At 38.4% G+C, this 23,168-nt stretch overlaps 1 protein-coding gene across 5 annotated transcripts in view; it reads left to right on the top strand.

Moving 5' to 3' along the window:
* The window catches only part of rgs3a (regulator of G protein signaling 3a), a 142,598-nt gene that overhangs the window by 28,618 nt on the left and 90,812 nt on the right, over positions 1-23,168 (top strand). For 3 of the 5 annotated variants that reach the window (XM_051938281.1, XM_051938279.1, XM_051938277.1), the window contains 8 exons: positions 1,608-1,689; positions 4,063-4,168; positions 5,278-5,710; positions 7,681-7,720; positions 8,461-8,825; positions 11,177-11,254; positions 17,558-17,669; positions 23,039-23,082. In XM_051938281.1, the coding sequence (XP_051794241.1) occupies positions 1,608-1,689; positions 4,063-4,168; positions 5,278-5,710; positions 7,681-7,720; positions 8,461-8,825; positions 11,177-11,254; positions 17,558-17,669; positions 23,039-23,082 (1,260 nt within the window). The remainder of the gene's footprint in view (positions 1-1,607; positions 1,690-4,062; positions 4,169-5,277; positions 5,711-7,680; positions 7,721-8,460; positions 8,826-11,176; positions 11,255-17,557; positions 17,670-23,038; positions 23,083-23,168) is intronic. The other 2 variants (XM_051938280.1, XM_051938278.1) reach the window with 1 other exon arrangement.

The following is a 23,168-nucleotide window of genomic DNA, read 5'->3' on the forward strand; positions in this document are numbered from 1 at the left end:
CAGCTTTAGCATATGTTTCTGCTTTTTTGTCACAGTCACAAATGAATTTAATGATCCACATGTGCACTAGAAGACGGAAATGGAGACAAATCCAGGGGACTGAACGTCAGAGAAATATGGTGGAAGGCTTGTTACACATAACAGTGTGACACAGAGCACATAAAATCGTTGGACTATAAGAAACATCAAACGCACCCGACATTTTAGGGTCATCATGAGCTTCAGGCTCTGTAATAATCAGTGTGTTTCTCAAACTTGCTGTGTCTCGCTCACGGGCAGACTTTGAAATTTAGCAGCATGTATGTGTAGTTTTGTTGAAAGAAAGAGAGGGGAAAAAAAGGCGTGAAATGTCTGTGTGTTTTGGGCCTCTGGTTGTCAGCAGATGAGATGGAAAGTGAGATGTTTTGGATGGAACTTTGTTGACTTTGGCTCAGTGTTTCGGTGTGCAGGTACTGAATGTTTGACGATACAAGAGAAAGAGAGACAAAGGGAAAGAGCCATCAGTATAGTTTCTGCGTGCCCATGCATGTGTGTGTTGATGTGATGAATGTTGTGACTTTGTCTTTCGTTCTGAAATAACATATAATGTTGAAATTTTTTAAACTCTAAGCATAAATCCTAAATTTTACACTGTATTCTGGTAAAACATCTCCATCTCTGTTACTGTGCACAGTTATTTTTTTAACTTATACATTGATAGTGTAAGATGAAAACACTAAAAACACTCGTGAACAATAGTTTGATTATTTTTGCATAGAGGTTTTATACTTCAGAATATCTCACAATCAAAGCAACTTCATCAAAAGTCAAACATGACTGTTATTTTTTTTCTTGCCGTTTCATGATGCACAACTGCAGCGCTTCATATAAAAGCTGTAAAAAAAAGTTCTTAATCTTAGTTTGAAAAAACAAACACACAAAAATCAGAGTATCAGAGATTTAGTCTTAAAACTATTCTTTGCATCCACAAATACACACACATACAGCTTTTCTATTCCCTTTTATTCTGCCCTTATTTGGATTTTTGTGAGTATGAGAGACAATGTTCATTTTCACACACATTTCTGAGTTTCTTTTTTCTGTGATGCTTTCTAAGACCCGAATTATCTAGTACCATAGGGACGCCATGGTTACACTATCTAGGTATAGATATGATTATTAGGCCATCCGCTTTTGGTTGATTGTGAGCATTATTCCATTTTTGCCCAACTTCTGGACAAAGATTGTGCTTATTTTTATCTCTGGAGATGTTTTTCCTACTAGCTCAGCTAATTGGGTTCACCGGGAAACTGCTGTCAAGACAGTTTTAATAGGAAGTGGAAGCATAATACAAAGCTACTTAATCGTCCTGTAGGAAGGAAGTCGATTATTTTACCAGCATGCTACTTTTAGTTCCTCAGGTAGCAGGTTGAGAGGGTCAGTTCCCATCTTTGAATCACAAAATGACTGTCTGTGTGTGTGTGTGTGTGTGTGTGTGTGTGTGTGTGTGTGTGTGTGTGTGTGTGTGTGTGTGTGTGTGTGTGTGTGTGTGTGTGTGTGTGTGTGTGTGTGTGTGTGTGTGTGTGTGTGTGTGTGTGTGTGTGTGTGTGTGTTTGTGTGTTCTGTAGGTGACCATCCTTCGAGGAAAGGATGGATATGGATTCACCATCTGCTCGGATTCCCCTGTGAGGGTGCAGGCTGTTGATCCAGGCAAGTTTCGCATGCACACATCTGAGTACATGAAACTCAGCTGTCTACTGAAGGACTGTTGTTTAACCCTCTGAATCCCAAACTGTTTCTGGGCATGTTTTTTTGCTCCTGCTACACTTTCACTAAGTGTGGGCTCAAGTTCTACATCTTTATGGAAACAGCACAAACCATAGGTAGAAGTAGACAGAAAAATATTACTCCAAAACTCTAAGATACTGGTATAATGCCATAAATCATTAAAAAAAGAGAGGCAAAAGTTGAATTTCTTTGGCTGTTTGTTTTATAAAAAACTGAAAAAGCCTGAAATCAAGATGTACAACATTTTCACAAGTGGCCAAAGGTGCTACCAACACACACAAAAAAAATTTAAAAGAAATGGTGGTTCTACCGACTGTTGATATTTTACTCCTGACGTTTTTAAAAGTTTCCATGCCTGTCTCTTTTCTGATCTGTGTAATCACAACCTGCAGTTCAGCCCAGTTTAGTGGAAAAGTTCATTTTTTTAGTCAAAAATCATTGAATGAAGTTGTTTCGATTTAAAATCTCAATTTTAAGCTTGAATTTGGTTCATGATTTTGAAGAGAATCTTTTATTCTCTAGAGTTCAGGGGGTTAAAATGTGAGGTTTTAAGATGTGAAAAAAACAAAGTGCACTTTTTCTCGTGATGGAAAAGTCTTACATATAACTACCGTATTTTTACTTAAATATTTTGCTTCATGAACAGAATTGGGGTTTTTTTTTAGTGCAGATTTGATCAAATAATGACACACACTGAGATGTCTAATCTTCATTCACAGACCTACCAACAATAGATGGGTCAATATATAATTGCTGGACTTTTTGTATCATAGTTGACATTTTTGCTGTTTTCAGGCCTAAAATCAACATGGCCGCCTATAACCAAACACCACATGTCATTTTTACAGAAAGATTCTTCTAAATATTATGTATACAAATTAGTAAAACTGAAACTGAAAGTTATTTCTAAAGATATAGTAGTAAACCTGCTGACATGCCATAAATCCACACTTGACTCACACACTACTTTATATTAAATAACTCAGAAAGCCTTGGAGTCTTCCAGTCTTTTCTTCAGGAGAAAATGACATCATGTGGAGCAGGTCATGTGATCTGGAATTAACACACTTCCTTGAGAGGTGTTTTTGTAATGGGTAGCTTAGTTGAAAGTGATTTCTCGGACACAGATACAATTTGTTGTTTTCCGTATAAAATTTGCTATATTGAAAAAAATAAATATCTGTCACGATTATCTTAACTTAATTCAAAGAACACAACCAAAACAAACAATTAGAAGGTGGTTGTTAATAAGTTCAGATGGTTATTTAGTTGACATTTTAGTGATTTCCAGTCATTTTTTATTAAGCGATTGTTTCCATAATGAATGATTAAGGAATTTGTACAGACATGATCATAATGAACATTAAAACTTTTTTTTTAAACTTTTAATAAAAATGTATGTACGATTTATCCCATTGACTTCAAAAGTCCCTCAGTTATATATTGATCCAGATATCTAGTTTGAATAATACTTGAGGCATGAACTTGCCTGAGACTGGAAGAAACATAAGTTGGAAATAGACTGAAAGAGCAGACTGTATTTGGTGTTTTCCTGAATTTCAATTTATAGTTTCAATGTGTAATGTATGCTTTTGTTTCATGTTATTCACATGAATTTGCCATCTCTTTCTTTTCTATTTTTAAGGGTTTTTTTTTAGGGGAAACTGTTTCTTATGTAAATAGTGCAGTGGAATTGGACAGGAAAAAGTGGGTAAACAGAGAAGAAGAATGACTTGCAACAAAGATTTGGCCTCCTGGGAGTCAAACCAGGAACTTTAAGCTCATGTGGCACACTTCCTAACCACTTTATCTGGCTGCCTCTGAGTTTGACATCTCATAATTACATCTTCCATCAAAAGTTTTATGTCACGCGTGGGTGATTTATTTTGTTATTCCACTGGCCGAAGTTTGGAGTATTAACATTAGCATCAGCTCAGGCTGCTGGGCGTTGCTGTCTGTCAAATAGATGATTTGAAGTTAAGCTTCCGTCTTGGCAGGTGTCCTCCCAGTTGCCATGTCTTTAAGCAAGGTGCTGAATCTCAACATGAAAACATTGTTACTGTCTTTGTGGAGAAATGAAAGGGATGCAAAACCTACTTTGTGTCATAAAAAAACAGAGTATTTGACTGCTGGATTGCCATTTTATTGTTTTTCCATGCAACTGTTTGCCTTTCTGGGACCTCCAATACTAAAGAAACAAACTCGGTACATTACAGACCTTGTGTATCACTTCTAAAAAGCATAAATGGAGTTTGAAAGTGTGTAAATGTGAAGGTTTTCTTTCTCTTCTGGCAGGCGGTCCAGCAGATCAGGCCGGTCTGCAGCAGCTGGACACTCTCCTGCAGCTAAACGGCCAACCAGTGGAGCAGTGGAAATGTGTGGACTTAGCTCATGCTATAAGGTAACGCACACGAGGATTATGGCCAGATTTAAACCAAAAGAACCCCTTTCATACATATATTCACCGCTTAGCGACAATGATATGATGAGTGTAAGCTTATGACATGGACTGAGAAGTTGGTTGAATTCATTTTGTCATGGTAGTTGACTTGTAGATTAGTTATTCTGGTATGCATGACTGCATAAACAAGAAAAGCCAACAAGAATACAATTACAATGGAGTTGCTCGGCGATCAGATGTCAGTGATTTATCAGCAGTCAACAACTTTGTCAGTTAAGGGTTTCAAACCTTGTTGTTTCCTTGCTGAGTTCTTTCATATACAGGGTGTCCTGAAAAATTTGACATCATTTCACAGGCCAATAATTTTGGCACTTCTCGTTGAAATAACCTCAAATTTTCACAGAATGTATAGAAACAGATCAAGATTTTATATCTGATGTTTTCTTTTTGTTCTGTTTTCAGGTTGAGCCATGCCGTTCACTCCCAAAGAGTAGTCATTTTGCGTCTTGGAATATGCTCGCGCACAGTCACCCAAGACTGTGCAGCGTGCCTTCAATGCAAAATCTGGAAAAACTTCACCAACTGGCAAATAAATTTGGACTCGGTACCAAAAATTTAAAGAGGAAGACTGCTTATGCGGGGCTACAGGATCTGGCAGACCATCATCAACATCTGCATATTCCAAAATGACTTCTCTTTGGGAGTGAACGGCTCAACCTGAAAACAGAACAAAAATCAAACAAAAATGGAAAATCTTGATCTGTTTCTATACATTCTGTGGAAATTTGAGGTTATTTCAACAAGAATTGACAAAATTACTGGCCTGTGAAATGATTTCAAATTTTTTGGGACACCCTGTACTTTAGTACTGAATTATGCTTTATTGATGCCGTTATAGTCAATAGCATAATAGATTTACACAGATTTCTCTCTGTATTGGGATTTTACTGTATTACTGATGTGCAAATACAATAAGAAACTAGCCTGTTTTTGTATTTTGCTTAATATTGAATGTTTAATGGTTTCTATATGGTTACTTCTGTTTGAGTTTTCCAAAATGTTCAGTCACTCGGGATTTTATTTATCATCATCTCTCTGTCTTGTTGCAGAAACAGCGCCAATGAGATCACAGTGGTGGTGTGGCGTACTGGACCCTCAGTCAAACCTAGCTTTGAAGGCCTCATCCACCGGCCCTCCTACAAACCGTCCACGTCAAACTACGACGCCCCCTCTCCACCGACCCGCAGGCGCGCGCCGGATGTCGGCCCGAGCAAAACCCCCCCAGCCGTGCCGCCCCTCCCGGCCCACCACCGTGCCACCGCCACCCGCAGGCTTCTGGTCAACGGCTCCGAAGCCGGAAACAGCGGCGGCTTAGGCATGGGGACCCTGGCATGGGGGGCCCAGGGAGGGTCCGCAGAGGAGCTGGACGGGAAACCGAGACACCTCCACCACCCTCACACCGCCACGCTGAAGGGAACCAGGGTGAAGGCCTCCAACGGGGACAACTACATCATCCTGGCGCCCATCAACCCTGGAAGCCAGGTACCGCAGACTGGTGGTGGGCTGCATCTTCATCATCTTCTCCGTCCTCCTCATCCTCACCACGGTCATATGGTGGCTCATCCTAGATATGTGTCCTTACCTTTCATCCCCGGTGCTGGTAGATAGATGGACTGTGTGTACAGTGTGTCTGGGCCATTTGGGTTCCTGTTGTCTCGTTGTTTTGTGCTTTACCACCTGTTTTGAACACACTACATTCTGTGTATGTAGTTGAGTGTCACAAAGATGTTCAGTAACAGACTGAAAAGCGAGAGGAGACAATCACATATAAAATATAGCCTTTAATAATAGATTATAATCCTGTACCATGTGAAGCTGTAGAAACATTTGTTACATTACATGCTACAAAGCAGACACAGATCGTAGTAGGAAAACAATGCATATGTACCTACATCATTTATCTTCCAGATATTCTGTAGATTTATTACCTGTGTGCCATGAATTATACATCAGTACATCATTTAAGAAAGAATTCAACAAATTTATTCCATTACTTTATGAGACTTCTCATACTCCAAGACTGGTCCGTTGCCTAATATGCAGCTTCTGTATAACATGCATGTACATGCACAATGTATATGACATTTTATACAGCTTGTACGTATTTTTTTTTGCCTTCAGTGATCTTGTGTATGAGGTAAAAGCTTTTATCATTAAAACAAAATAAAGCAAAGTCATTGAATCAAAAAGACTGATCTGAATTCCTCAGCTAACACCCCTTTAAAAAAATAAAATACTAACCCATTAACCACCTCAGAGTAACAAACATGTTGAATCAAAACATTCAGAGAGTGTCTGAGACCTTGCAGCAGTGGCCTCTGTGTTTTATTGATTGCAATCTCAGTTCATTCTGCAGTCACTAAACAGCTGCTCAACACATATAAAACAGTTCTAACTCACTAAATCCTTTAACATCGTCTGTAGAATTCAGTTAGTTTAAATTGTCTTTCACTCGTATGCTTTCTTTCTGTCTGCGCCTGTGTTTGTGTTCGTTTGTGTGTCTGTGTTTGCCTCATGCAGTGTCCACCTTCATCTGTGTGCTTTTCAGGTTTAGGTTCAGTTAAAGGACACAGCGATGTTTGGCAAAGGATCTGTGCTGTGAGCAATCTGAAACATGAGATCAGGCTGATATTAGAAAATAGAGCAGACAACAGAACAAACAATTCAGAGGAACCACAGACACTGTACAGCTTGAGGGAGAAGTCCTGCATGCCAGCGTAGTGAACAAACCTTCCTCTTCAAATCGCTACAACTTCTATCTCGGACAAAAGAGGAGGCAGGGACTTGGTGAGATTTTGCCTTGGCCAAGCTAAATATACTGAGAGCCCCGTGGAAATGGGTCATGTTGGCGGCATATCACACCGACACAATAGTTTAGCTCGACAAACAAAGAGCTTTGAAAGGCCACATGAGAGGAAATATTTATCGTCGTAAGGGGCAGAATCTCCTGTAATCTTCCTACAAGGCTGGCAGAAATGTGTGCAAATAAAAAATAGATTTTAAAAACATTTTCCAAATTCCAACTGTTTCATAATTTGAACAACATGTGAAATGATGTCAGCTTTCTGTCTTTATTTCCTCAGTAGATATTAATGTGTTATGACAAGTAGAATCCATGGGAGCTTTAGAGTTCAGTATAAAATCCAAATGACTCCTAGAAACTAAGTTGAATGTCAAACAATGAACTGCAAATGACAATGTCCAGCTTGACACTAAAATAGCAACTGAATAGCAGATAGTATATTCTTTTTAACGGATATCCCTTTAAAATACTAAATATGTCATGTGGCAACCCCTTATACCTACACATTAGATCACTGATGTCATCATAGCAGATCAGAATTGCGTTTAAATTTCATTGTTTTAAAATGTGTTTATTTTCTTCCAGATGTTCACATTGCTGCAACAAGCTTCCTTAATATTAATACAACTTCATGCTATTCTGCTTTCAGATCTTGAGGCCTGTTTATCAAGACAACCAGGGGACGTTAGGTAAGACGTGCACCGTACATTATGTTCATATTTGTATATATACTATGTATTGTGTAAAATGGCTCCAATGAACTCTGGCAGCCAGCCTTTGTTTAAGTTGGCTTTGGATCCTTATTATTTTGGATGTACTCCAATGTCAATTTCATTTTTGACTTCACATTTCAGATAATTGTTAATTTTAATGAATAAACCCTAGCATTGGATTAAACTGCAGCGGATGAACAGAACTGTTGAGGCTCAGTAAGTTATGTATCCATAATGATTTTGTGCTGGTAGCTGGAGTTTGTTGCTTTTCGTACCTGTTGCAATCTTTACGCTAAGCTAAGCCAAGAGGTTCCTGGCTTCATCTTCACATTTAGCTTCCTTTTTCGAGAACAATTTCCGTGTTGAGCTACTGGCATGGCAGTAGATGAACCTGTCTACCCAAAAATGACACATAAATAGGATCTCTGACAGTGATTTTTGACTGAGAGAAACAGGACGATGTGAGATTTTGAAGTTTGGACACTTTTTGTTGTCGTGATATCAAAAACTGAAGCGACTCCCAGAAACAAAAAGAAACAAATTACCATAGGTAAAATGAGCTCTTTCAAGACTTGTTATTCACACAACTTGCAGTGAATATACAATCACATTTTGTGCTGAAAGGGATGAAACATTTACAATTTTAATAGCTTCAGTATTAATTCAGTATTAATCTGTGTTTTTACTGTCACCTACTTCTTCTTTCTGTTTCCCAGCAGCCAGGCTATACCCCACTCGACAGAATTCTGGTCCACAGCCCCAGAGTGGTGGCGGTGGGGTGTTTACTGGAGGTATGACCGTTGGTGGAGGTGGTGGAGGTGGAGGTGGAGGTGGAGGAGGTGGTGGTGGAGGCGGCCTCTCCAGTCGCACCGGCTTCCTCCGTCGATCCAACAACTCCAAGACATCAAAGGCGTCGTCCACCTCCACGTCCACTAATGCTGGCATAGCCAACTACCAACAGCAGAATTCTAATTTTGCCAACTACCAGAACTGCACCATCGTCCGCTCACATACTCCACACGGCAACTATGGATACGTCAAAGTAGCACCCAAGATCCTTATATTTCCCATCTTTGTTCAGGTAGGCCAGTTTGTATGTGTTTTATTGTTGTGATTGTGCATTGTGGTATTATGGACTTATTGTGAGCGATTGTTTACACTGAATTAACAGGGTCAATATATAATTGCGGGACTTTTTGCATCATAGTTGGCATTTTTGCTGTTTTCAGGCCTAAAATCAACATGGCCGCCTATAACCAAACACCACATGGCATTTTTAGAGTAAGATTCTTCTGAATATTATATATACAATTGAGTAGAAATGGAATTGAAAGTTATTTCTAAAGATATTGTAATAAACCTGTTGACATGCGATAAATCCACGCTTGACTCTCACACTACTTTATGTTAAATAACTCAGAAAGCCTTGGAGTCTTGCCAGCCTTTTCTTCAGGAGGAAATGACATCATGTGGAGCAGGTCATGTGATCTGGAATTAACACACTTCTTTGAGAGTTGTTTTTGTAAAGTTGAAAGTGATTTCTCATACATAGATACAATTTGTTATTTTCCATATAAATTTGATATATTAGCAAAAAATAAATATCTGTCATGATCATCTCAACTTAATAAAAAGAACACAACCAAAATAGTTTTTGAATAAACTCATTTTATTATTGTTTAGCTAATTAGAAGATGGTTGTTATTAAATCGGGACGGTTATTTAGTTGACATTTTGGTGATATCCAGTCATTTTTATTAATAAGTGATTGTTTCCATAATAAATAATTATGGAATTTGTAAAGACATGATCATAATGAACATAAAAACATTTTTTTTACTTTCAATCAAAATGTTTACAAGATATATTCCATGAACTTCAAAAGTCCCTCAATTATACATTGACCCAAAATGCATTATTGTATTTTCAGTGCAGCCCTCATCTTGATGTAGCTTTTAGCCTTTGCACCGAATTGCATACTGATTTACCATTTGGATTTCATATAGATTAACAGGATATATTGTGCTGATTAGTGAGCTGAGGATGAGTGGTTTCTTGTTATTTTTGCACACAGCCAGACTAGCATTGTGCTGCCTATTGTTTAATATTCGGTGGACAAATATGAGATGATGCTGACTGGATCTGAAACCTCAAAAACAAAAAAGCAAATAAGTGTATCTGCAGATGTAGCAGAGGTCACCACTGCACTCTGAAAGCCATTTTTCCAAAGTCAAACGCAGAAACCCACACGTAATCCTGCAAAAAGATGGCGTTGTACTACTTGTGTCGGTTTCCCCCTACGCATTTGGCTGAAAAGGAAACAGACATTTGAGGTTTGCAGTTAGGAAACGCTTTGACCTTTCTGTCTCAGCTTCTCATATTTTGGAAGTCATTTGGGTGCAATTTTCACGCATAACACATTTTAGTCATGCAGACTTTTTGTGGAATTTTTGCCTGTGGGCCACAATGCTTTATAGTCTGTCTGTGAAGAGAGATCAGCGTTCCAATCTGAGCAGTCAGGATGGTTATTTCCATACCTTCTCTTTTAGATGCAGTACGAGAAAATGAGCTGTTTTAACCAAATTCAATGAAATATTTTGGCTTTCAGTTGTGTTCTGTGTGACCTTTTCAACCTGTCTCTCCAAAAATGTAGCTGTGTGCAGACAAACATTAATGAACACTGAACAGAGCTGCTCATATTTTCCTAATAGACCAATAGCACAAATTAGGAAACAGTTGCATAAAGTCATGTCATTGCTAAATAAAACCTCAGTTCTGCATATATACAGAAATGCAAATGAATATCTTGTGTAAAATGTGACCTGCTGAGACTGTCCTGAAGATAAGACGGGCTGCACTTTGCAACAAGTCGAACACTTTTGCTGTTTTGAGTCCCTTTGAAAACGCAGGGACTGCGGTGGTACTTCCTCTATCACACAAAGCCATACAGAAACGTGCGGCTGTGACCGTGTTTCAAATCGTATGCAAATATCACACATGCACTCTTTGTCTTCCCCTGGACTTCAGAGGAAGTCCCCTCCTCCCACCTCGCAGCGCTCGTTTATTTCAAGTGTCTTGTCATTGTCGACCACACGCACCGCCTCTCAGTCGCAACTCACTTTCTGTCTCAATAGTATCAGTTGCAGTTGTTTCCCACAGTAAAAAAAAAAAAATCTGTTAAGCAGATCGATTGGATTTTACAGGCAAAAATGGATTCGGTACTGTAACTTTTCTCCTTATCGATAGCAATGCAATATTTTATTATGTGATTGTATCTTGAAAAATGCTTAACATATGTTCATGAGAGTGGAGATAATGAAAGCAATATATATTTAAGGTTTCAGATAAATACTTTAAAAAGACTAGTCATGAACAGATGACTTTCAAAATAACGTCCCAAAACTGAATCTGTTGTTGTTGTTCTGTGTCCAGCCTCTTGACCTGTGCAGCCGAACTCTCGTCATATCTGAGGAGATGATACTACATGAGAGCAAACACCATTCTCTCAAGGTAAGTGGCATCGATACATTAATGATTTTAAATAATTGTGATTAAAAATTATAAACAGAGGGCTGCACAGTGGGGTGGTGGTTAGCACTTTTGCCTTGCTGCTAGATCACGTCCCGACCTTCCCGGGATCTTTCTGCATGGAGTATGCATGTTCTTCCTGCGCATGCGTGATTTTTCTCCGGGTACTCCTGCTTCCTCACACAACATGCTGAGGTTAATTGGCAATTTTAAATTGTCCGTAGGTGTGAATGAGAGTGTGTTTGTTTGTATATGCATCCCTGCGACAGACTGACCTGTCCAGAGTGTCCCCTGCCTTCTCCCCAAGTCAGCTGGGATAGGCTCCAGCACCCCCGTGACCCTAATGAGGATTGAGCAGTGTATAGGTGCATGGATGGATATTAGAAATGCCTCTGTGTGTGTGTGTGTGTGTGTGTACAGTATGAGTAAAAAGCTTCATCTTGTGGCTCTTAATTCAGATTGCTGTTCTATATAAGAATCTTGATCTAGATTCTAAAGCTCAGATGAAGAAGCTGCAGATATACCGGGCTTTGCAAAAGTTCTGTTACACTCGGTTTCATGATCTTTAGAGACGTTTACATGTCGGAGTGAAAAATTCCATTAAATAAACTGAAAGTTCTACCTTATAGGCAGGTGTCCTTAATACAAATTTTTTTCTCCGGTGAAGTTGTATCAAGATGGAAGTCAAAAGAGTTGAGATATCTGCTCTCCTTCGTGCTGAACATCAGCCGGATGACCGTCCACAGAGTCGCGGAGAGGCTAAAGAATGGTGAAGATCTTTCAGGTCTTCACCATTCTTGAAAGATCATCTGAAAGATCTTCACCATTCTTGAGCCTCTCCGCGACTCTGTGGACGGTCATCCGGCTGATGTTCAGCTGCTTGGCTCTGTCAGACTTGTTGTGGCCAGCATGAAGGAGAGCAGATATCTCAACTCTTTTGACTTCCATCTTGATACAACTTCAACGGAGAACAAATTTGTGTTAATGACACCTGCCTATAAGGTAGAACTTTCAGTTTGTTGAATGGAATTTTTCACTCCGACATGTAAACGTCTCTAAAGATCATGAAACTGTGTAACAGAACTTTTGCAAAGCCCGGTAGTGCATCTAAGATGCAACATTTGGGTTCTTTCGAAGAGTTTTTACACCAGAAAATTAAGTCTCCCTGTCCTCCTCTGCCTCTCATCTCCCCTGCAGCCTCTGCAATCTAAGAAAGCTGCAGAGGCTCGTCTCCTCTGCTGCCTTCTCAGATTGCAGAAGATAAACAGATGAGTGGCAAATATTTAATTTGTCAGAGCCATTTTTTTACCATTTGTTAATTTGGTCAAGCTAAAAGTGACAGATCGCCACCTTCCTGTCATCGTAAGTCAAATTCTATGTGTTTTTTAGAGTTATGCACAAGTAGACGAAGAGATAACAAGCATAAAGCTACTCCCTCAGTAGAGGGGCGGCCGGGAGAGGAGATGTCTGAGCATCTCCTATGAATCTGTAATTACTTTGAACTATCAGGTCCACATGAGTGAGGGAAAATTAATAATGGATGAGAGAGGAGCGCACCAAAGATCTGTCTGTCAGAGAAATTCTGCTTCATGTATCAGAAGAAGCTGTAGCCCCTTCGCTATATATTAATGATTCTTTCACAATGTGTTAAGCTCAAGAATGTGTTGCATTGTATCTCATAAATGTTCTCATTTCTTAATTTAAATTACTGACTTTTATCCTATGAAAAGCACTCCAATGGTGTAGATGTCAGTCAGAAAAACAGAACAGTTTTATGTCATTGTTGACTCGATTAGTGTGCAACAGAACCAAGTGTGATAATACAATCTAAAAGCGTATTAGTCTACCAATATTTACTTTGGAAATATTTGCACTACCTTGATAGGTGCGCATAACATGGAAAGAAAAACTTGTGACGCTGGTTAACTTGGAATATTTCAGCTGAAGAATTACTGGCAATCAAATATTCGACATCATTACATGTAAGAATCTGCAAGGAAATTAAACACAACTTATGTGTTTGAGATCAGTGTTTGGAGTGAGGGAATCCTGCCTGACACGTTGTAGCAGCTTTGATGTTTGTTGGAAGCATGTAACGCCTGATCTGTGTGGACTGCACTATTTGTGCAAAGAGAAAAGAGGCTTGTTGTACTGAATGAAGCATTTGCCACAGTTCTTTAGAATGCCTTGTCAGATAATCTTTGCTGTGCAGCGAAGTGCAGCAACTGCTGGCATGGAAGTGCAGCTCTTGTCTCTCTCTGGGGTCAGTCACAAAACAAATATTTAGCAGACAGTGCTTGTCAGGAGGGACTTTCTCTCCATTGTGCTACTTTATGCAGGCTGGTTAAATGATCTCTATGTGTTGTTTTGCTTTTACTCTTTACTCGCTAGAGTTGTGTAAGTCTATCTGCGAACATAAACACGTTTTTATTGTTATGTCCGAGCATAAATAGTAAGCAGAACACTGGATTTTATTCTAAAGTGAAATAAGGCCAAAATTGACTCTCTGTTTTCAAATAACAACAATAATCAAATTTGTACAAAATAGTTTTAACCCCTTGATGCCCATTGTCGCGAATTTGCAACGTACCACTTTCATTTGTGCATATTTATTACGTACCTCGAAACTTTTTACAAGTACTGGTTTCTCGTAGGACCAGTCGGAGTGGGAGCTTATTATTATAAGACTGTTATTTTTATATATCTATGTTCTACATCTAATAGATAAGTTAACAATCTCCACTTATTTTAGCATCAGCTGGAAAGCAAAAACACACAAAGAATGTTTTTTATTTAATTGTACATAATTCGGGCGTCATTGAATTATATTATTGTTTTATTCTTTTTTATCATAATTTATGATAAAAAATTACAAGTAAAAAGCCATGTGGCATACACTGATTCTCAGAGAGAGTACTATCAGTTATTTAAGTATGTGTTCTTAACCATCTAAACCCGAAGCAGTTTATCTTTGCTGTTATGTTTTTCCTCATTGTGGGCTCAATATTTCCGGCAATGTAAAGCCCTGCAACGTTATCGAAACAGCACAGCCATAGCTAGAAGCAAAGAGGACTCAAAAACGTCTTTTGAGCAGTGAAAAACGGCTATAATGCCATAAATCATTAAGAAAAACATTTTTGATTACTTGCTTTGCCTAAAAAAAGAAAATGGAATCAACTTATACAACATTTATCAAAGTTCTCACAGATGTTCCAAACACTGGAGAAGAAACGGTACTTCTACAAGCTCTATATAGTTTACTGCTTGCGTTTTTAAGTTGTTTCCATACTTCTCTCCTATCTGCTCTGTGTGAACACAACCTGCGGTTCAGCCCAGTTTAGCTGAAAAGTCTCTTAATTTTTGCCACATGACTCTTTCTCGCCTCTAGGTCATATATTACTTCCTAGTTGTGCTGGTTAGCGCAGAATTTTTTGTTTTTTACAGAATTATGTTAGAGCAAACAGTTTATTTTTGGCATTTTTTTGAAAAAGTGAGATGTGGAATAAAGTGACTCTCAGATGAGCAGCTATGAAACTGTCAGAAAGTTGAAAATGTCGTGAATCCTTCTGTTTTTACAGTGTCTGGCTCTGATAAATGGTGTCATTTTGGTGATTAGCAAAACAAAAGCAACAAAATTTGCCTTTTAGGCCTCCTGGCGTGTTTTGGAAAGCAAATTACAATATAGTTTATTAATTTTATTTCCCTTTATTTTACCAGGAGGTCCCATTGAAATTAACTGTCTCTTTTATTAATGAAAGTAAATGGAGAAATTCATTGTTATCTTGATGTTTATATGTGCAACAGACAACAATGCAGGGTATTTGGTTTTTGTGTGCGTGTGTGTTTGTATGATATGTTATAATTTGCATGTTTCTGTGTGAAAACGCTTTACTGCTTGCCTCTCATGTGCTTTGTCCTTGTCTTTACTCTACATTCTCTTCCACCCACTCAAACCTACACACTTGCAGGTTCACACACAATTCTACACACACACACACACACACATACACACACCCTCTAACCGCATGCTGGCTACATCTGAAATACCCTCTCTGCTATCTCACCCTTCAGAGGAAGCCACCAAAGCAAAAGCATTGTCTCGAAGCGTTGCCCATCTACATTTAATGACACCGTATGTTTCGTATGAAAGCACGGACTCACATAAATTTTTTAAAATCTTCTTTTTCTTCATTCTTTCATGCCATGTTTCTATCTTCATTCATTTTAATACCTTGCTGGCATGACTCTTCTCACCTTGTCACCGTAGAAGGAAAAAGCCAGTCATGGGATGTCACAGCATGTTGCAAAACTCAGTCACTTATTCAAGCGTCTGAAGTTTGTTTGTGTGAAGACTGCTGGGGTGTGTAAATATCTTTTAGGCTGCGGTATTAATTCTTTCTTCATGCATTTCCAGCAGTTTGTCACACTGAGCAATGAATAACCTCCATGATTTTTCTGACACTGTGCTGTGTAAACTCAGAGTACAATAAGATAAGTGTTATCAGTTTTACTGAAGCATGGGAAAGTACTATAGAGCCAAAAGCATACAGACTTTACACTATTAGAAAGTTAGCTCTGTAATACAGCATGATGGTATTTTAGGGTTAAACGCATAGTTTGAAAATGGTGGAAACAAAGTCACTTAAAGGTGCCAATCCATAAAGTATAAACTATGTGTGCTTTGAATAAGTGAAAGCAGCTTTGTCTTAAGGAATTCTATTAAAATCCAATCTATAGATGATGATTGACATTCATATTTTTAAAGTCATGAAATGTCCTGTGCAAATAAAATGGCAGACATATATAGCTGGAAGGTTTATCTGTAGACAGTGGGCCAAAATGCAGATGTGTAATGTACCTAATTATGAGAATATTTATTTGACTTTTTAAGACTTATGCAGGTAATTTATTGTCAGCTTAAACAAGTATTAAAATGAAAGTGAAGTCTGATTCATTCTCAGTTTTATTAAGAGAAACTTTCATTATTTGTATTTAGTTTTTTGTACGTAACCCTCCGAACCCCAAGCAGTTTCTGGTTATTTTTTTTACTTCTGTTTTTACTCACAGTAGTACTCATTGTTTACTGCAGTATTAAAACCTTCACCACTATGTAAAACTTAAAAATGTCTTCTCTACAGTATGCCGCAGTTACAATACCATGAATTGTTTTGTTTTTTTTAAAGAAAAAAAGTGAATCTATTTCCTGAAAGCTGAAAAATTGCAGTCAGCATGCACAATATGTGCCAGTAGTGGGGGAAAAAACATGTTGCTCTACATAATAATGAAATTTTACTTCTGACCTTCTTGATTTCTTTCCATACTTGCCTGCTGTCTGTAAACACTGCCTGCAGTTCAGCCCAGTTTACCTGAACAGTACCTGAATTTTTGTTGTGTAACTGCAAACTCAAAGCTGAGACACAATATTAAGTTCTCGATTTCACTAATCACACAAATTTCACAAATTTTTTATTTTTTATTTTTTGCAAGATCTGTTTTGTGCACGCTATTCGTTTTTGTCATTTTTTTTTATGAGGGATATAGAATTAAGTCACTTTGACAAAATATTATGATTTTGAGTTTGAATTTAACAATTTTTCCCAGCAAAACTGAAAGTCACATATTCTAGTACTGCCAGAAACTGAATAATCTGACTAGTTTTTGCAGTCGCTAACTCTAAAAAATGGTGCTCTTCAAAGCTGTGGGCAGGGTTTGGGAGTTCAAAGGATTAAACGCATATAATTTTTAAATGATTGAAATAGAATTTTAGGAATAAATCAATAAACTTTAAAGCTACAGTCACTGGTACATACTGTTTAGATCAGGACTAATACCAGAGGTTGTACAGTCATGGTAAAATGAATGATAATTATAGTATTTTATCTGTGGACGTGAATTAATTTGCTAAAACGTTGCACAATATGGCACCTTTAAAGGACAAGGTTAGTGTTTAATAGGCTGCAAAACAAGATGTGGGAGGATGTTTGTGTATGGCAATAATTAAGTATGTGTGAACTGCATTTCCTGTGCTAGGAGAAGAGTTAGGTTCAAACCTTTTGAAGGCCGTGATACCTTTAGGTGTCTCAGTGGACTGCAGATGTGTTTGAAAAGTGTAAAGCCGTAACGAGACCATGTGAGACACAAGTTCGAAATCAAGCTCGGTCTGTTTTCCCCCTCCATTCTCACCTCTTCTACCACCTCACCCCCTCACAAACTGCTCCCCTTCATCCTGTTCGTTTGCGCTTCCTTTTTCACTTTTTTAACACCTTCTGTCTCTGTTTCTTTTAGGTTACGGTGTTCGTCTACAACGACCTGATGCTGGTGACGAGAGAGAATGAGCCCGGCAGGTGTAACGTCCTTCAGAGTCCCCTGTACCTCCGACAGCTGCGACTCCAGGATGGTACGTAAGCTTAAACACACCCAAACGAACCATATTTTGAGATGCTGAGAGGATTATATGGGGTTGTAGTCATCTATAAGCTGTGTTTTTGTCATTTAGTGCAACAGAAAAGTGAGGAAAAAAATATCCAAATTTGCAGTATGCAAATATATCTCTCAACAACCTTATCTGTATGTTACCATATTAAACCATGGTTGACCTTTAGCAGTTCAGTGCAGAATAAAAAGGGAAATGTAGCACACACACACACACACAAGCTGCAAAACCAGAAATAAACATACAGCACTGTGACTGCAGCAATATTTTCAGTCGAGCTTAACCAGAGGATATTTAGGGAAAGACTGCCCAATTTCCTGTTGCTTTGTCTTTTTATTTCACCTTGGCGTAAACAGACGTCTCCTCTGGCAGTATGGAGAGAATAGTTTGGCCGTCGTGGCCACGCAGAGCCCGAGCAAATCAAATAAATAGGACTCACTGTAAATATCTGTGTTTAGAATGATGGGCGGGGACGAGGGCAGGGGCTGGAGGCACGACTGGCATCAGGCCAGGGCAGAGAGGGCACATCCAGCTGCAAACTGGTCAGTGCAGGGCGAGGACTCTCTTCTAGCTGACTGCATCGGGTCAGTTGATTATCATGCAGAGCAGAATGTAACCCCAAATGTGTTCCATGTTATCCAAAGCATGCGATGGAGGAGTAGGAAGGCTGAGTGAGACTAATTAGTGAAACAGCATTATGGTATAGTTGTAGAACAGGTGGGGGAGCAAATAATTAGTTCTATCCCAGATTGAGTGCTTTACTGCAGCATTTAAATTATTTAATGAGTGCAAATCGGTGTCGTTTTGAAGTGATGAATCAGTTCGAATTTCCCAGTTGAGGTGTTTTCCCAACCTGCTAAGGAGAAACACCCCCTTTCGGTGTTCAGTGTAGCTATAATCTGCACCACTATGACTCTCTTCAAGTGGAAAAAAAAATCCCTTACCGTTCACATTCACTCACTTTAATTAGCTGGGTTTAAATCTGAAACAGTGGCGAGTACAGAGAGAGACGCAGGCCAAATAAGTTTGTAACGACTGACCCACTGATGGGACTCTGCTTGTTCTGATGGTAAGTCAATCAGGTTACCCAGGGGCACGTTTTAAATACGTGTAAATTAATGTTGTTGCCAAGTGTTTGTTTTTCTGGTTTATTGTGTATCCGGGACATTTCTGTTGGCATTTTAGTGAGTCTGTGACTTTGCACCTTAGAGACACATACACTATAAGTGTGATACAGTGTAAAAAAAATTAAAGTTTTTCAATGCAATCTTATTAACACGATATGGTTATTGTACAGATTTTTGCTATTTTGTTAAATTACAGAAACTATCTAGTAAAATCACAGAACAAAAGTCTGTTTAGTTAGATTACAGATAATATAGTAAAATCACAGAAAAAAGGATACATTTGCATACTGACTATATAAAATAAACAACAAACAACAACAAAAAGCAACAGCAACAAAAAACAACAGGCCAAAACTGCATAATCTCCACGTTAAAAATGAAAGAAAGATGATGAACACAAAGATGAACTTTAATGATCCCTCACCAGGAAAATTCACCAATAATAATAAAGTTATTCTTTCACTCTATGTGACAGTAAAGTTACACTTACTGTATTTAAATCAGCAAAAGAAAAAAAAAACAGCCATTTTACATATTTATTTGTATTTTTACCTTTTTTGCAAACTATTTTTTAACGATTGTTTTCTTTTTGCCTAGCGCCCCTTGCTGCCAGAATTTCAGTTTTTATGGATTTTTTTTTGCAGTGCAACTCAAGGACTATTGCCAACTGCATCAGAACACAATTCAATACATTCAAATGTATTAATAAAACTCCATTAAAACATGACTGCTGAGTAAGACCATAGGGTTAGAGTGACTAATCAAAAGAAGTGGAAATACAAAACATTTATTTTACTGTTTTCTTCACACCTCTACAACAGGAATTTCTATATATATGCATACATATATAAAAATCTTCACTTTACAGCCAGGTTTAAAAATGTGTGTTAAGAACACACATTAGCACATACATACTGCCCTTCCAAAAAAAAAACCAAAAACACACACACACTCTAATACTTTATTGGACTGCCTTTAGCTTATGGCACTCATTCGCGGTGGCATCGTTTTGATAAGCTTCTACAACATCACAGCATTTATTTCTGTCCAGAGTTGCACAAATTTTCTACCAAGATCTTATATTGATGATGGGAGAGTTGGACCGCTGCAGGAAGGCTTCTCCAGAACATCCCAAAGATGCTCAGTGGGGCTGAGGTCTAGACTCGTGTGAAAATAATGTTTCCCCCTCTTGCTCCCTGATCCATTCATTCACAATGTGAGCCCCATGAATCCTGGCATCGTCATCTTGCCCATGCCATCAGGGAAGAAAAACTCCATTGATGTAAAGACCTGCTCATTCAGTGTATTCAGGTAGTCAGCTGACCTCATTCTTTGGGAACATAACGTTGCTGAACCTGACCAACCCCAGATCATAGCCCTAACCCCCACAGGCTTGTAGGCACTAGACATGATGAGGGCATCACTTCATCTGCCTCTCTTCTTACCCTGATGCCCCCATCACTTTGGAACAGGTTAAATCTGGACTCTTCAGACCAAATGACCTTCTTCCATTACTCCACAGTCCAATCTTTATGCTTCATAGCAAACTGAAGCCCTTTTTTCTGATTAACCTCACTGATCAGTGGTTTCGTAGAGCTACGCAGCTGTTTAGTCCCAATCCTTTGAGTTCCCTCAGCATTGTGGGTATGGAAATGCTTTTACTTTCACTAATAAACATAGACGTGAGTTCAACTGTTAATTTCCTACGATCATCTAAGAGTTGATTCCGACCACATTTGTTCCTCGAAGATGATGGTTCACTACTATCCTTCAGGTTTTATTAATAATAGATGGTTCTTGACCTAACTTTAGTAATCTTCGTCAGCAATCTCCTTAATTGTGTTCTTTGTTTGATGCAGGCCAATAATTTCACCCTTCTGAAACAGATTAACATCCTTTCCATGACCACGTCTTTCAAAATGATTGTTTAAGAAATGAGAAGCTCCTCACTGCATCAGCTAGGGTTAAATAAGTTGTTGCAGCTGAAACATATTCATCACTGCAGTAATTATCCAGTGGAAGGCTCTTACCCACTTTCTTAGTTAAATCTAAGCGGCGACTTTTTTTTTTTTTTTTGGACAGGCAGTGCATTTCTGCGTATAAATCACTGGACCCAGATTCAGGTGACACTGCAGGCTTCTTCTGGTTCACTTCTCTGTCAGCTTTGCATGTCAGAGTGTGTGTGTGTGTGCGTGTGTGTGTGTTTTTTTTTTTTTTTTGAGAGGACACATGCACACAGACACACACATCTCCGCCCTGCTGCCTGTCATTGTTATTTCGCTTCAGCAGCGTCACTCAGGAAAGAGGCGCCGGGGGATTGTGTTTGTTTCAGCGAGGGCGTGTTTGGCGTGTGTGTGTGTGTGCATGTAATGACACAGGACAAGTTCAATAAAGGGGCTTTCCTGTGTTGCTATTACCCCAATACTAGGCCGGGGAGCGTGGGAAACAATGAGAGAGGTAAAAAAAAAAAAATGCACATAAAATCAAATTTAGCATGTGTCAGTCCAAATCTGATCTTTATACTGAAGAAACTAACCAGATTTAAAGGTATTTCAACTTTTATCTGCATAATTTAAAACCATTTCACATCTCCTGCTCCACAATGTTAAAGTACAGGAAGAAGGTTGTCTTTTTCTTTGGTAAATCAATGAGAAAATGCAAGTGACAGTGAATTTCTGAAATCACTACACCTTTAACATTCCAGTGGTCACTGCTATCTTGAGAATCCACATAAATTTGAGATCAAAACTGTTCAGAAATTCAGAAAAAGCTTGTAAAATACCAGTGTGTCTTATTAGAAGGGATAAAAGTGTTTTTGACTTTTAGACAACAGTACCACTCTTTAATTTACAGACATAGACATAATAAAATATGTGAGTTACAAGGTTTTAACCATGACTTTATGAGCCCAACAAGCCTTTATTTTAACAGTCCTGTGATGAACTGTACAGCCACGCTCTGGTTTTAGGATATCCAACAGTGACCTCTGCTGTTTGCTGGTTGCAAATAAAAAGAAACATGTTTTTCAGTAACTGATTCAGACACACAGCATCTTCAAAGGAGAACCGGTCCCTCTCCTCTTCAACACTGTGTGCTGCATTAGTTTACAAACCTGGTGGACACATTGATGTAATTCAGCAAAAAGAACCAATTTCAGTTGTAATGAAAACATGGTTCATGTTAAGCTAGCAAAAAAGTAAAACAAAGTTTACAATATTCTGCCTAACCTTGTTGGTTTTTTAGAGCAATTTCTGCTTGGCCATCTCTGAACTGTTTATTTATGTGTTTTTATATATAAAATGTAAATATCTCTAAAGATATTTGTCACATTTTAGCCAACAACATAAAGAACTTTAGTTATCTGAATCCTTCTTCTTGTATTTGTGTGCCGTTTACCACAAAACATGAATTGGGCTATGCAGATAATGAGAATGAATTCATGCATGACCCTGGAAGTGAAATAAACACTCGAGTTTTATAAACGACAATGAAAATGTGAATCAGGTTGAACTGATCATTGTGCTTTGCTTAATCATCCTTTTAGAGTGTTACAATCTCTGTTAGAAACTATCCATTCAGTATTTATTAAGTGTTTTCTCAGTCTATTTTCAAACTATTGCGGCTTTTTTACATAAAATACTCCAGTTTTTATGTTCTTCTTTTCCACACAGATTAGCTGAGTTACAATCTTGTCATAAGTTGCATTTCTTTTTGTTTGTTACACATTTAGTCAATAATTTAGTCTCATGATCCACACGACTAAGGATTACTTGAGGTTAGAAACCCAATTTTCAGAGATTTTAAGGCACCATCTGATCAAACTGAGCTCCACCAACATAAACAGATGGATGTGTTGGTCCGTATATGTGCTTATGTGTAATAAAATACAGTAGCAAACATCAGCACGACGTATGGATTATGTGGCTGTGTTTGAGTGTGTGCGCTCACTCGATTAAAGCCATTTATCTTGACTCCAGACCCCCAGGCCTGTCTCACAGAGCGCTTCTTCACTGAATTATGAGAGGATGTCTTTAAGGCTGACCGACAGTAAAAGCTTTCCATCAATACAAGTATTTTGGCAAAATCATAATTGGGAATCAACAATGGTGCTTTATGTACCAGAAGCATGAGTATTGAGTTAAAAGGGAAGATTTTAGAAGATGATGCACAAGAAAGACTTCACCTCTTCTTTGTTTTGCTTTGCAGATTATGCTGAAGAACTGAGATTCTACCTTATCCACATGACGGAGGTAAGAGAGAGCTTTGTGTGTGTTTGAGAGGAAGGGGAAAGGGAAGAGAAAGAGGATAAAGGAGGGTCTAATGTGAACAGCCTATT

Source organism: Acanthochromis polyacanthus, chromosome 18, assembly GCF_021347895.1.
Source record: "Acanthochromis polyacanthus isolate Apoly-LR-REF ecotype Palm Island chromosome 18, KAUST_Apoly_ChrSc, whole genome shotgun sequence".
Classification (NCBI taxonomy): Eukaryota; Metazoa; Chordata; class Actinopteri; family Pomacentridae; genus Acanthochromis; species Acanthochromis polyacanthus.